Below are 15,446 nucleotides of genomic sequence, written 5' to 3' on the forward strand. Positions count from 1 at the left end.
AACAAAACACTTTTTTGAACTACTACCCCCTTTGGGGAGGTGCTGGGGGCCGTGGATGGGGTCCTATCAAAAATCTAACGTCATATTCGTGTTCAGCGTTGCCGAAAATATACAATTCAATATATCACATGCCCCAGATTTTCTTTCGAAAGTTTCACCCAAAATTGAGGGTGGGGGTGCTCCCCCTCCGTCTGCGAGTTCCATCTCGAGGCCTAAATATTTCGAAAAAATATCAAAATGTACATCTATGAAAATTTTTTCAACATTTTAAATGGTAGCTCCCACTTACAGCGCCATTTTGAAATTTGAACTTTCAAATTGAAAGTTCAACTTTCAATTTTGAAAATTTCAAAATACTTAAACAGTTTAAAATTCAATGCTCTTTCGAACTGTGAAATCAGTTTTGATCAAAGTATCATAGTTTCGGTGGAATGGGCTGCTGAAGTTGAGTACCTCGAGACAATGTGAAAATAATGGAAGCCCCCCAGGCCCCTACCCGCCCCCTGAGGCGGCTTTCTTACTTACTGGGTGGGTAGATATTGTAAAAAAAATTGAGCGAAATCGAAGGACATGACCCAAAATCGTTGGTTGAGTTGACATGGAATGACCCAACCGTACACTAAAACCTAATATGTATAAATGTGCAATTGAGGCAGCTTGAACTCTAGGAGTACCTATACCTATAATATGTTTCCTAGGTCATAATATTCGAATTATTAACACGTTTTGGGGATCATTTTTGACCTTAGGTGAAAAAAATTTGTTTTTTAATTTTTATTTTTTTCAAAAAAATACCTAAGCTAGTACATAACTACTTAAAACTTTGAAACATGTGATTAAGCAGGCTTCCAAATCTTCTTTCTAGATCATATTCCAATTGCAGCACAATTGTAAGAGCCACTCTAGACATAAATGAGAGAAGTCGTACTTTTTTTTCTCAAATTTTTTCGAAAAAAATCTAAATTTCTGAATATTGGTACTTAATATAAAATAGACTATAGCCACAACTTTTGAGACCTTTTTATTTAGATTTAATTTTCCTTACCAAGTTTTTTTTTTTTTTTTTTAAATTTATGCCTTTATTTGGATTTGGTAAAACCCCTTTCACTCGATAAAATGAACTCATCACAAAAAAAATCAAAATTCGAAAAAACTCAATAACTTTCAATTCCGAACATCAAAAAAAGTTTAAATTCATTCAGCTGTCTTATTTTGACCTCTTTTTGACGCATTTCATGAAAAAGTTGATACAAATTACACTCATAGGAAAAAAAATTAGTAAAATTCGTTCATTTTTTGAATTTTTTTGATTTTTGATTTTTTGTAATGAGTTCATTTCATCGAGTGAAAGTGGGTTTTCAACGTTTTTAGCGGATACGTAAAAATAGGGGTCAAATGGGTCAACTTCATCGTTGTCCATATTTTTTTTCAGAATTTTTGAGAGTCGGAAGAATATGAAAACTGAGTTTTGAAACATTTCGAGCTAATTTTTCGTCGCAAAAAAAGTGGCAACGCTAATTTTTATGATATCACCAAAAAGCTTTTCAAATCCCTTAACTATTGGAAGAAGTTCCATTTTGGTAGGTATCGCGGTTATCGAGTAATCCACTGCTGAAATGGATGATATTTCAAGTTCACTGAAAACTTTGACACCCCCTAGCAGCCTTTAAAAAAAGGCTAGAGGGCTGCAATTTGCACCATTGGTCAACCTTTCGGAAGATCTTTCCACAGGAAAAATTTCAAAAAAATCACCGACACCCCCTTACTACTTCTTGGTCGAATTGACGTGGAAATGACCCTCTGGAACTAATGTTATTTCTGTTTCATTTTAATAAAATTTTATAATTACCTAATATTTTTCTTGAAAATTGCCAGAATTACAAATTCAAAAAACTGTTTTTTACGTCAGTCTTAATCGGCTTAAATGGTTCCCAAAATCCAATAGTAAGTTACCTACGTGAAGATAGACTATATCAGCAATTATTGTACAAATAAGTTATTTGATAATAAAAATTTCAAAATATATTTTCCTCTTAATTACAATTTTATTTATTTACTTATTATCTACCTACCAAATGAAATAGAATACCTATGGCTAATTAAATGAAAGTTCCCACCTATACTTTAAACTGTATAATTTATTTATGTAGTTAGATGAAGCGAATAATAGGTAGGTAAGGTATAATTTTATCAAGTGAAAAAATCTAAAATTAAGCAGATGTTGCACTATCCAATGACGTGATTACTTTTCTCGCTTCTGGTCCCAAAGCTTGCAGATCGCCACAATTAGCAGCAAGAACTAATCCAGTAACCGCATTCACAGCGGTCATAAACGCGCCTTCGAGCCATCCACCAATATGACTATAGCTGCAACCAGCGATGAAAAACCTATTCTTCAACGTCGGATCAGCAGCGTGAGTATTATAACGGAAACATAAATTGCTGTTGTAATGACATCCGGTCGTATCCAATTTAAATCCTCCGGCTGAATAATCAGTGGTCCAATCCTGGGACAACGGATTGCTCAATTCGGATTTACTCAACAAATCTCCAAACCACCAAGATTTGTATTCTCCAGTCTCCGGATCTTTTACATTACGTACGGTACGATTAATAATCGTATTTATCATCAGTTTGTTGGAATCGGAGTCGCTCTTGTTATTCATCGGATAATTGTACAAATGGTGCTGCAAACGTTTGGTATCTTCTTCCCAAGTGTAACTGAGTAATAAATTGTAATACTTTTCGCCGCCCATTTCTTCGGTCAGTTGCAACGGAGTTTTCGACAAAGGACTGGGAACGATATAGCTTGATCCTAAACCACAATCGGATATAACGGATTTTATTTTACCTTCGTTTTTGAAATCAGGCGCGTATTTGTTCAAATCGGCTTCCTTGATGGTTACGTAAACTTTCGTCGAGCTCGTCATGTGAACTTGGTTTATAGCCAGAACTATCTCGGAGTTTCGCGCATCGTAATCCTTGGATAATATTAGAGGAGGTCGTGCATAAATAAGTTCCGGATATTGTCGTTGAAAATCGCCAAATTGTACGTTCTGAGGAACGTTGCTGTATCCGGCTCTACATATCATCGAACTCATTTGTTTAGGAGTTACTGCCAAAATGACGTAGTCGAACTCCTCCATCTTTGGTGTATCTTCTTCTAACACATTTTCACTTGCAAAACTACCAGACCTATTGTATGAAAATACCAATGCTTTACCTGTGGTCGCTGAATGGCAAACGTCGCTAACACGAGCACATTTTACATTCACTCGCAACTTGTTTACATCCTTCGCTTTTAGGAATAATTTGCGAAGAAATTCAGCATTCTGTTCGGTTGGCAAAGTGTACTCGTTGGCATAGTCCCACAACAACAATCGCATCATTTCGGTTAACGAAATATTGAAAATGGATTTGTATCCGCCGGTACCAAAACCGAAACAACCAAATAATTCCAGGCAGTAGTTGATATGATCTTCACCATCCCCCAGTCCTTCGATTACCGGCAAACAACCTTTCTTTTTAGATTCGCCTCGAATAATTTGTTTTACAGCCGCCTCCAAGGTTAGATCGTCGTACTTTATGGCAAATTCTTTCCATTCCTCGTTTATTTGTTGTAATCGTTCGACAGGCGTATCTTTACTATCCAATTCTTTGCCTATTTCGTAAGGACATTTACCACCAATGGGGAAATAGCAAGAGGTCTTCGATGGAGAATCCGGATCACCGTAAATGCCTGAGCGAACAACCTGAGAAATACGATTTGTAGGCGAATTTGGGTCTAACCAGCCACCTGCTCCAGAAAATCGGTCGGATCGACTACCGCAGACGAATTCTGTTGGGATTTTTCCAGGATTGGGAAACACCTCGACTTCTTTATCGCCTCCGAAAGCTGCTCTAGCGTAATGCCACGTTAAACCGGCTACTTCTGGGAATCTCATTGCTCCGAGCTCGTACACGGAGTAATCCTTTTTGGTGGAATCGCCTTTGTCACCGAAACCTCGAGCTGTGTAGACTCGTCCGGCTCGTTTTCCTTTTGTATCGGATTCGGAAGACTCGGAAAGGAAAATACAGTTTTCTGTATCCGACTCGAACATCGTAACTTGGATTCGATTGCTGTTACCTAATCTGGATAATTCGTAGCAAGAAGAGATACCCGCAGCTCCGGCGCCGATAATGGCGATTTTTACGTCATCTTTGCCGTTCGGAAGGCTTCCTATTTTCGCCGAGTCGTCTACGACCAACGGATAAGTGATCAGGACCGAGTCGGGATGACGATAGTATTTTCCTTCTTCGCAGATCTCGTCAATTTTTCGCAAAGTTACCGCCAACTTTGATGCAGTTTCGGCGTCGAATAGTTTGGGAATACACGTGATACCCATGGTGGATTTGTTCTACCTGTAATTAAACAAAATAATGCTTACATTAATTTTTGTAAAATTTCCAAGGAGGGTAATCAGTTTTAAACATAGTTAAAACACTTTAAAAAAATAAAATAATTTTTTTGGCTTTATGTTTAAACCACAAAATTCTAAAAAATTTTATTTTTCTTCATTTTTGTTTTCGTTATAAAAAACTGCTCTTTTCATTTTCTTTCTTTCTTCATTTTTTTTGGTTTTCCCCATTTTTTGTTTGTTTTCAAGAAAGTTTTAATTTTGAATTTTTTTTTCGATTTCAGTGCAATTTTCAAAAAAAATCTCCGTTTCACAATCTGATAAAATAACAAAATTGGAAATAAAGTTCGAAACTTAAAAAATGTGTTTCAATCAGTAAAGAAGTTTAGTATTTATTTTAGTTTTTTTTGTCACATTATTTGAGACTAATCACACAGGGAATCTAAGGAAATGCCAGACACTGATCAAAAAAAGAGCTAAAGGTATATTCAGTTTTTCTGAAAATTGTATGTTTCAGAAAATAATTGACAGATAAAAGAATAGTTGAATTTTATTCACACGAAAAGAAAAAAACATCCGTTTTTTCAAAATAGGTAGGTACCTATTTAAAATTGAGAATTTCGTGCAGTTTAAACACAAATTGTAGTTCTGTTTTTTCAAACAAAGAAAACATATTTCATCGCTGAAAAATTCACTAAAGAATTTTATTTTTTGAAATATTTGAAAAGTCAGAAATTTTGCTTGTTTAATTTTCATTTGGGTATTTTTTAGAAAACTGGATAGTGGAATAATTTGTTTCACCGAATAGAAAATATATTTAGGGAATTAGGCAAAGTATTGTCGGTGGTATCCCCTTGTCCGTTTTAAAAAAATATTCCGTTCATATTTTATTTATTTCACCTTATTCGATTTTTTTTAAAAGGGTTTGCCTTTCAATTTTTAAAATAGGCAACATGTTCATCCGAGGTGTTTTCTTTCATATCCGGTTGCATCACCAATTATTTGAAATATCAATTTGGTCAATTATTTTCTAAACACCCTCCACACAAATTGGTACCTACCTTCCTACCTACCTATTGAAAAACTTGGTGAAAAGAAATAGGTAACTTATAAAAGTGGGTTTTCTAATATAATTTTTTGTCAGCAAATTTTGATGGTTGAAGTTGAAAACCTCTCGATTCTCCTTATCTAAATGCGATATGAAGTTTGGAAATTTTTCAAAAAATGATACCCCATTTTTTGATTGCTCGAATTGTTTTTGCAGAAGTATTTTCTGAAATTTTGTAGACCTACCTTCTATTTTTTCCAAAGATTAAAATTTTTCAAATTAAAAAAAAAAAATGAAATTATTGTAAAAAATGAAAAAAAAATATTACTCAGCTATATTAAATAGGTAGGTATGTATTTGAAAAGTTGAAAATTTTGTTATAGTATGAATTCAAAACAATACTTACGAATTAAATTCTGAACTTCAATCAACGCACAACACAACTTCACAGAAATTAGACGATAATGTGTACTGTATTATTTGGAACTATTATCGTCAATGATTTGTTTAAACTAAACGTTAGTATATCTCATAATGATTTGTGTTGTAGGAAATATTCCTAATTAAAGGGAATAAAATAAGAAAATGGTGTGGTTAATGATAAAAATGTAAGGAAGGCGATTAGGTATTAAAAATAAGACACCAAAATGTCTATGAATTGATCCGCATCTCCTACGATAACGCTTTGCTAATCACCATTCTTGCTTAAATAGCAATTACTTTAAATATACGAAATTCGATTTCAGTGTTTTTATTTAGAATACCTCCTAGTACCTTTATCAACTTACCTATGTACTCAGTTAGAAATCACAAACTTTTAAAAATTTCTAAAACTGCTAATTTTTTCAAAAAAATCCTCAAACGTCTTCTACCCCTGAACGTTGATCACTCGAATCGATTTTTGGCCTTTTTTTGAGCCAATCTTGAGTGTTTAACGTTTAACAAAAATTAACTTTATTGCTACATACGTACCTGATCAACTGCGACAGTTGAAATTTAATACTCGGTATTACGTACAAGTTGTACATTTTAAAACAATTTGAAAAAATTTCAAAAGCACCTGTCACCCCATTTAAAAAATTTCATAAAAAAATCCAATGCACTTTTTTCCCATTAATTTGACATTTTATTTACTATAAATCTGAAATAAGCTGCAGCATATATTCACAATCATTGACAATTGAAGAGCTGGTTTAAAAAACGTTTATCAAGATCATTCAGATTTTCTTAGATTAGGTAAGTATAGACTATTATTTTTGAAAAAAAAAAAAAAACTTGATGAGAGAAACGTGGATGAAACTGATTTTCTTTTTCAAGAAATTTTGGTCAATTTTTTCAAGTTTTAAAAATGCGTATTCTATTTGACTTTTGTTCAAAACCACCGGAGTCATTTTTTAATGGAACAGATCTCTAAAATATGAAGCTTTTTTCGCATTATTTCTGAATGTACCACCTACAGTCGTGAAATCAAATTTAATTAGAGTATTTTCAGTCTCCTGCAAAATTTGATTTTTCAACGTTGGTGATTTTTTTTTCAACGAACCTCTCAATTGTGTGCCTACTGCCTATGCATTACTTGCTCGTGTAAATTTATACAATTTGCCTACCCTCTTTGAATAAGGAGCAAAAAATTGTAACTATCTAAGTATCATTCTACTCAACGAATTATTTTCAAGTTACTCGACATGGACCTGTTTAGAACTCGTCGCCGTGCCTACACAGTCCATTTTTGCCAGTTAGCTAGCCTAAAATTATCATTATTTTTTTCGGGAAATAAACAGTTCAAAAATCAGTTTCTAAAAATAAATCATAGTATTTATTATGATAGTTAAGAAAAACATAATATTCGAATAATTACTCGTAGGTACTAAATTATAAGAACTTATATGATAATTCCAGTACATAAAATAGGGAAAAAATCTATTCACAGCTACTTGAAGGCCCGACTCACCGCGCCACCCAACACGCCACTCACGCCAGCAATCAAGGGGCCAAGGGGGCCTCCTATAGCTGTTCCAAGTATGATAGAACTAAGCGAGGTACCGATGAAAAAGTCACGTACACTGTTTCTTCGCTCTATCCTTCTTTCCAAGCGATTGTTTGTGGCATTGTTCCTGTCTTTGTTCTCATTCCAAGTTTGGAAACAATTACGATCCATATCGATGTCCTGTAAACAAACTCAGGGCTAATTATTATTTAATAACTGTTACCTACTTGAGTATTTAATTAGGTAATCAGAAAATGAATAACAAATAATAACAATTAGCTATATTTATATTCTTCATTTTGTTACGTACTATAGCGCATTCAACTATTCTAGTTTTGTTTTTGTAGAATTCAAAAATGAGCGGAACACGAACCTTTTCCAATTTAATCCGGCACTCGTGAGAAAATTCATCGTCATTGTCGCAGCTGTTTCTAAACTGTTCCACAGCTGCAGTTTTACATTTCTGATGCTCATCGTTGAATTGGTCAGAGTTCAAAATTTGCGGTTTCTCGAGAACTATCGTCATCAGCCGATTATACGCGTTTTTTGCTGATTGTGCAGCCGATAGATTGAAAGCTTCTGCTTTGCTCTTTTTTTCGTTGTTCAATGTTTTGAAATGAATGTAACCGTCCTCTATATCATACAAGGAGAATTAACTAATGTGATCATTTTTTGAAATAATTCCTCCAAAAAGTAAATGATAACTATTATGTGTATCTACCTAATGCCCTTTACAATAATATCAATTTCACCTTTTTCAACTCCTTCTTGTATCTCTGCGAGAACTCGTCTTCACCGGCGACACATTTATTGATGAACTCTTGCAAGGCCACTGCCTCGTGTTTTACATGCTCTTGTTCTAATTCTTCCAAGGTCAGTGATTTGGAATTTTCCGTAGCCTCGAGCATCTGCTTATGGTAGATTTCTTTCGCTGCTTTAATTGCCGATTGATTGTTAGCTTCGGCTCTGTGTTTATTAAAAGCCCAGAATCGAACACTGTCAGTTTCAATATGCTGAAATGAAAATGCGTGCGTCAGAATCCACTAAAATAAAATTGTATATTGGAATTTAGGAGGATTCTGCCTTCTGGAGCAGAAAATTTTTAAATAGGTACTTTTCATGAGGTAATTTTCAACAATGTAGCGGATAGGTTTCGAAAATTATCATTTGAGAAATACCTAGTTGTTGTACTCGTATTACCAAAAAAAAAAAGGTAGGTATAAAGGAATACGTCTTGTGCATTTGAAAAACATGATTTCTTACCTCCAGCAACTCATTTCGGTATTCATCGCTTAAATCGTCCACGTTTTTCTCGCAATAGGCATCAAAAAGGTCCAAGGCTTTTTTTGCGAACTTCTCGTGCTCGTGTTTGAACTGGTTACTACTTAAATACGGTTTAGCATTTTCACACAGCAACATAAACTCGCCGTAAACTTTTTTTGCTCTTGTAACAGTGGCCTGCATGCTTGCTTCTTTTTTGGAATTATTCAATAGTTTGAATTGATTATAACTTGAACGGATGCTCTGCAAACAAACATACAATAATTTACATATAACACTTCAATTTCGATGATACATTTTTTTGTCTCGTATTTAATGGGTAGGCTTACGAAGAGTTGAAATTTTGCGTTGAAAATAGTCACTTATTATTCCAATAAAAAATTTTCAAACTGCTAAAAATTCTCCAAAAAAAATGAAATAAAATTAGTTGAAACTTTTACGATTAAGTATAAGAGAGAGTTTCTGATATACAAAAATGTTGAAGAGATTGATTATGACTTATGGTACCAACGTTATAAATCTCGGTAATATGTTGCAATGTTACTTACGTCTTCTAGTTTGAGTCTATGCGATTCGCAGAATTCCTCAGTTCCCATTTTGCGTTTTTCTCTAAACTGCTCAATTGCCAACGCTTTGAATTTTCTGTGATGATTATCAAATTCTTCAGAGGTTAAAAACGGTTTAGAACATTCAAAGGCTTGTAACATCGACTGGTCATAAGTTTCCTTAGCCTCAGCAACAGCTGACAAGTTATTGGCGTCTGCAGTAGCCTGAGGTAAAAATTTACACGCACAAAATTGAAAATTATTCCAACTTATTTCATCAACAAATAGGTACCTTATATAGGTATATGTATGCCTATCAGGTACTCGTATAAATTACACACTTACTTCGAATAAGGATTTGGGTTCAGGCAGCGAATCATGGCTGAACTCATGAATGAAACGCTCGAGGTACATAAACCATTGGCTAACGTTGATTTTTTCACCATTGATTTCTTTGGGGTTCATATTTTGTGGGGAGAGAAGGTCAGTAACGAAATCCTTCAAGTAAGCTTTGAAGTTGGTTTCAATGTCTACAATGATAAAGAAGGAAACAATAAGAAATTTTGAACTTGAAACTCGATTTGAGGAAACGTGTAGCCTACCAACCAAAGATTGATGTAGGCATCAGGCACAGTGGACATTGACATAATGTCTAGCAAATAAACGATTTTACCTGATAATTTTCCATTAAATTCAGGATTCGTATCAACTTTAACTCCAGGATAAGGCATTAGGAAACATTTAATGTCGGCGAAAGAAGATTTAATATCGTTTCTCAACGATATTAGTCCCGGTGGTTTGCCTGAGGTCTACAATTGAATAAAAATTTATTATCGATTCATCAAGTCACAAAATTCGGTGATGAAAATTACTACTTGAATTACGAACTTTTAATATTTTATCGATGTATTTTTGGCCCCCAGCCGATCCATACTCGAAGTCATATGGGTGGCTCCAATCTCTTACGAGAAATTGTAGCTTATTCTGAAGCGCTTTATTGCGAGTGCTTTCTGCTGCTAAACGTCCATAATCGGCGAATAACTACAGGAAATGTTATAAAACACGAGATTAGGATTCAAATTTCAAATTATATAATGGTAGATACCTATTTGCAAGGAAATTTACCTGTAAATATTGCAAATCGTCTTCTTTGATTTTTTTTGACAGATTATACACTTGCACCGAGCTCAACATTGTACTCAAAGCGAATATTTTCGCGCATTCTTTAACCGTAGTGTTATTGTCGAACGTTCCCTGAGTATCCTAGAAAATTACAGCAACCTGAAAAATGAATGTTCGATCCCGATTCATGAACTAAGTAGGCTATACATTTCGATATTTTAACAAGTAAACTTTATTACTTTCTCTCCATTTGGTAACGTTACTGGGAATATTTCACTCCACATTAAAATTCCAATCGTATCCCTTTCTGATCCAGGTGTCCATGAGAACCCTTCCAGTGGAGTGTCGTCATCACCTAACCAAGCACCAGTCGGTTTTTCATCATCAGGAGTGCACTGCACATTAAATATGAAATGTGATTCAATAAATTAAGAGGTAAAAGCAAAAATGATTTTTCAATATGATTTCACAAAATATATCCATAGACTAATTTAATTTCATAAATAAATCAAAATACTGTCCTACTTACCAAATATTTCATGTATCGAATTAGAAAATTCAAAATGAACGATTTGCCCAGGCGGAAGGCACCTGCAATAGAAATGACCACAACATTACGATTTTTGATCTCTTCGGGGATCTGTTTGATTTTTTCGTTCACAGCATCTTCGTCAAATATCGGTAAAGGATGAGCAGGTTTATCCATTGTGAGAAACAGGTACCTATAAAAATACAGACTTTTTAAGAGACTATCCATTAAAAAGTAAGTTAGGTACCTACCTAGTATTATTTTTTTAAAACGTGCAATGGGTTGCTCTATAATTTCGATCAGCTGTACCTACCTAAAGTAAGCTAAAAAATGCTACGATTCATTATTTTGAATTAGGTTGGTAAATTTTTAGGTTTCTTTAAGAATAGGTATGTAAAAAAATTAAGTGTAGGAATTACATGAACATAAATGTACTTATCTTGCACGTCGGGGAGCTCGCTCAAGAATTATTGCACCCCCCCCCCCGCCGTCGATCCTCTGGGACAACTTTTTTCTTAAGAGGGGAGTCCTGAGAAACATTTCTAGCCCTTGTACTCAAAAAAAAGTGGCCCTACTTACAAAATGGCGGCCATTTTGATTGACAGATCAGCCGAAATCGCAGATTTTGAGTTCCAACATAGGACTTGCACGAAATTTTTTAAACCTTACAAAGGTAGATTGAAAGATCAGGCAAAAATTTTTCACCTGTCAAAATTTCAAGAGCTATAAAGTGCATTTTTCGATTCTTGGTGAATTTTTGAAAATCAAATTCAGGCCAAAAATGAGGGGAAAAATCAAAATTTTACCTAATTGACCAAAAAAGCTGAAATTTGGGATATATGTACCCTATTTTCGACATGCCAAATCGATTGGAAACAATTTCAAACTGTTTTGAGCAGTTTTGGAGCCTCTAGAAAATTTTTGAAACTTGAAATTTCCACAAAATTTCATTAAAATGGAGTTGGAAAGCTGAAATTTATTTTGAAAACTAATTTCAATGCGCTACGAAGTATTGCAGGTAAATTTCAAGTCGTTTTGGAGCCTCCAGTGATTTTTTGAAAATTCTTGAGCCTCCAGCAGATTTTTTAAACTTTAAATTTTTACAAAGTTTCATCAAAATGGAAAGCTGAAATTTACTCTACACTCCAATTTTAACACTCTCTGAAGACAACTTCAGGTGGGTTCAAGTCATTGTGGAGCCTCCAGCGACTTTTTGAAAATTACTGGAGTCTCCAGCAGATTTTTTAAACTTTAAATTTTTACAAAATTTCATCAATGAAGATGGAAAGCTGAAATTTATTTCGCAGACTAATTTCAATGCGATATGAAGTCGACTACATGGTGGTTTCAAATGGTTTTGAACACTTCCAGCTACTTTTCAGAAATTTCAATTTTTCAAAAAACGCCATACGACCTTTCAAAAAGTCGCCGGAGGCTCCAAAATGACTTGAAATCCCGCGGCAGTTGACTTCGTAGCGTATTGAAATTAATTTGCAGAATAATTTTCAGCTTTCCAACTCCATTTTGATGAAATTTTGTGGAAATTTCGAGTTTAAAAAAAATCTACTAGAGGCTCCAGTAATTTTCAAAAAGTTGCTGGAGGCTCCAAAATGACTTGAACCTACCTGAAGTCGTCTTCAGAAGGTGTTAACCAGCTTTCCATCTCCATTTGATTAAATTTTGTAAAAATTTAAAGTTTGAAACTTCGATTTTTTTCTCTCAAAAATTCAAATTATGTACAGTGACGGGGGGGGATGAAAATTAGGGGCTTGCAACTTCAATTTAGCGTCCCCCTCAGAATAGAAATACAAAAAAAGGCCTGCATGTACCTACAGGGTGTTCCAGAATAACCTTTCACTTTTGTTTTATTAGTAGCTCTGAGAGAAAAATGGTTACGGAAATTTTTTTATAACCAAAATGAAGTAGAAATGTGCCGTTTTTAGACCATATATTTGAGTTTTCATTATAAATTAAGTTTTAAAAATTATTCCACCAAGATGTTTTCCATCATTTTTGACACAATCGACCAAACGTTTTTTAAAATTATTGAACACTTTGTTGAGCATTTCTCTTCTAATCAGTCTTGATTCACGAATAATATTATCTAGGAGCTGTTTCAGAGTCCTAGGATCATCTTGATATACTTTTGACTTGAGGTAACCCCATAAAAAAAAATCACATGCTGAAAAATCAGGGGATCGAGGTGGCCATGAAATTTCTGTGTTCAGCGAAATTATTCGATGACCAAAATGCTCACGCAATAAAGAAATCGTGTCCGTTGCGGAATGACAGGTAGCGCCATCCTGTTGGAACCAAGTAACTCTATACTTGTGTCTGCGTTTCAATTCAGGAATGAGAAACTCGTTTAACATTTTGCGATACCTCTCACCGTTCACCGTTTCATCAAACACATACGGTCCCACTATACCGAATTTAGCCACGCCCATCCAAACAGTCAACTTAGCGGAGTGTAGAGGTTTCTCGTGTATTATCATCGGATTCTCTGTCGACCAGTAGCGCATATTTTGTTTATTCACATCACCGTTTAGATAAAAATGAGCTTCATCAGTAAAGAGTAACGAGTTCAATGGAATCTCACCAGTATCAATTCTTGTAAGCATATCCTCGGCAAATGATTTTCTTCTCACAAAATCAGTTTTTTGTAACTTTTGAATGATTAAAATCTTATATGGATGGAAACTGAGGTCTTCAGATAAAATTCGTTGCAGAGAAGTTGGTTTGATTTTTAAATTTAACGCTCGTTTACGTATTGAAGTGGTAGGGGTAGTCTGTACTGAATGCCTTACTCGGTCCGTTGTTTCTGGCGTTCTTACTGATCTTTTCCGACCTGTAGGCTTATTTTTACAAGCATGAGCGGTTTTCTCGAAGTTTTTTACCCATAATTTCACTGTTGGCCTCGATGGCACTTCACTTTTACCGGTAAGTTTAAAATGTTTGCGGAAGGCACGAATTGCACTGAAAAAGGCCTTTACAATAAAAGCGCGCTGCACAGCCGTCCACTTCTCCATGGTAAAAAATTAATACTGAAACATAATTCGGCATGTGTTGGCTACCTGGAACCGCTTTTACCATTCCCCTAACACCATTTGAACGCAGATCAGTGCTCACCAAAATGTGAAAGGTTATTCTGGAACACCCTGTACTTTGTATCTGAATTATTATTGAACAAGAGTTCAATTTCTCTAACTTCGGTAGCCTATGACTTAATTTTTTAAAAATTTTGATAAGATTTATTGATCGGCTCTCTATTTAAATCAGTTTCATTTCCACGAAAGGTGAATAGGAACATTAATTTATTTTTCACTGAATAAAAACAAAAAGATGTTATATGTACCTACTTCCACAAAAATGTACATATTCTTAACACCAAAAATCCATTAATTCATAAAATGTCTGCAAATCATGAATACAACGTTGAATGTTGAATTACATACTTACGTGAAAATTAAGGCAGATAAATGTAGGTAGTATTATCAAGTATCTTACTTACATATAACACACGATCTGCGAGCACAAAGTCACACATACGCAAAGCACACTTGAAGTGAACCGTGAACTGAACTGAATTGACTAAGCTAGAAATTTAAGTGAAATGAAAATGAGATTTGATAAAGAAAAATGGCTCCAAACGTCACTCGGTTAAATTTGCTGACGACTGCGATTACTTATAATCATGAAAATTGAAAACGGCGCACATTCTCTCCAGATATTTGATTCATGCGAAATGCGAACTTCTTATACATACTATGTATCTAATCATCACTGCTTATCAAGTCTGTAAGATATGCTCTTTTAAAATTGCTTGCAGTTTTCAAAATCAAAATCTATCTGATTTTATTCTTCAACCATGATTGATAATTATTTACTTACTCACCGCGTTAATTCGATTCTTTATTAGGATACATAATGAAAGCATATTTGTTGACTCTTGCGTGACCTTTTCAAAGAAATAAAAAACGTTCACGCAGCATGCCTTCGATACTGAAGACTGATAGGAGTTTGTCGATGATAAAAGAAAATAAACAGATTGACAAAATACAATAAGTAATCCCATTCGCGATAAGCTAAAAATTCAGTACCTATAATATGTAGATGTACTTATACCTATGTATAATTCAAGATTGACCATCATCAACTTCATTTCAGAAATCGAATCAAAATTTCCAAAATTTTCGAGGTGCGCTCTTTTTTCACTTTTAGGAGCAGTGGAATTCTTCTATGTAGTTAATTATACATCTTCTTTCTCGCAAATTCCTTAAAAGCGGTCGCAATACAAATTAAAAGTATATTTTCCAGCTCATCGAGAATTTCAGAGTTGGGCCCAATAAAGTAGGCAACCTTCTAAACTGACACTCTCCACTTAAAATGAAATCAGCTAGATCGAATCATCGAAACAGCATGTCTCAAAACACCAGTATTTATTTACCTAATCAAAATTTCAAAAATGCAAAACTTCATTCTCAGACATTTTCGCAAATTTTCTAAAACTGGGGGGGGGGTGTTTTTACGGTGACCA

The 15,446-nt window shown here is 34.5% G+C and overlaps 2 protein-coding genes across 2 annotated transcripts; both read right to left on the minus strand.

Annotated features, from left to right (window-relative positions):
• Positions 1-1,996: 1,996 nt before the first annotated feature.
• LOC135836868 (phenylalanine 2-monooxygenase precursor-like) lies at positions 1,997-6,163 on the minus strand. Its single transcript, XM_065351932.1, has 2 exons — positions 5,852-6,163; positions 1,997-4,401 (listed from the first exon to the last, which is right to left on the minus strand). The coding sequence occupies exon 2, from the start codon at positions 4,383-4,385 to the stop codon at positions 2,211-2,213; it is 2,175 nt and encodes a 724-aa protein (XP_065208004.1). The 5' UTR covers positions 4,386-4,401; positions 5,852-6,163; the 3' UTR covers positions 1,997-2,210.
• Positions 6,164-7,141: 978 nt separating this feature from the next.
• LOC135833907 (atlastin-like) lies at positions 7,142-10,768 on the minus strand. The gene is made up of 9 exons (XM_065347733.1): positions 10,384-10,768; positions 10,147-10,299; positions 9,932-10,067; positions 9,604-9,788; positions 9,262-9,483; positions 8,696-8,956; positions 8,185-8,445; positions 7,806-8,065; positions 7,142-7,612 (listed from the first exon to the last, which is right to left on the minus strand). Exons 1-8 carry the CDS (start codon positions 10,450-10,452, stop codon positions 8,036-8,038), a joined length of 1,317 nt encoding a protein of 438 aa, XP_065203805.1. The 5' UTR covers positions 10,453-10,768; the 3' UTR covers positions 7,142-7,612; positions 7,806-8,035.
• Between the last annotated feature and the right edge of the window lie 4,678 nt (positions 10,769-15,446).

This window comes from Planococcus citri, chromosome 2 (assembly GCF_950023065.1).
Source record: "Planococcus citri chromosome 2, ihPlaCitr1.1, whole genome shotgun sequence".
Classification (NCBI taxonomy): domain Eukaryota; kingdom Metazoa; phylum Arthropoda; class Insecta; order Hemiptera; family Pseudococcidae; genus Planococcus; species Planococcus citri.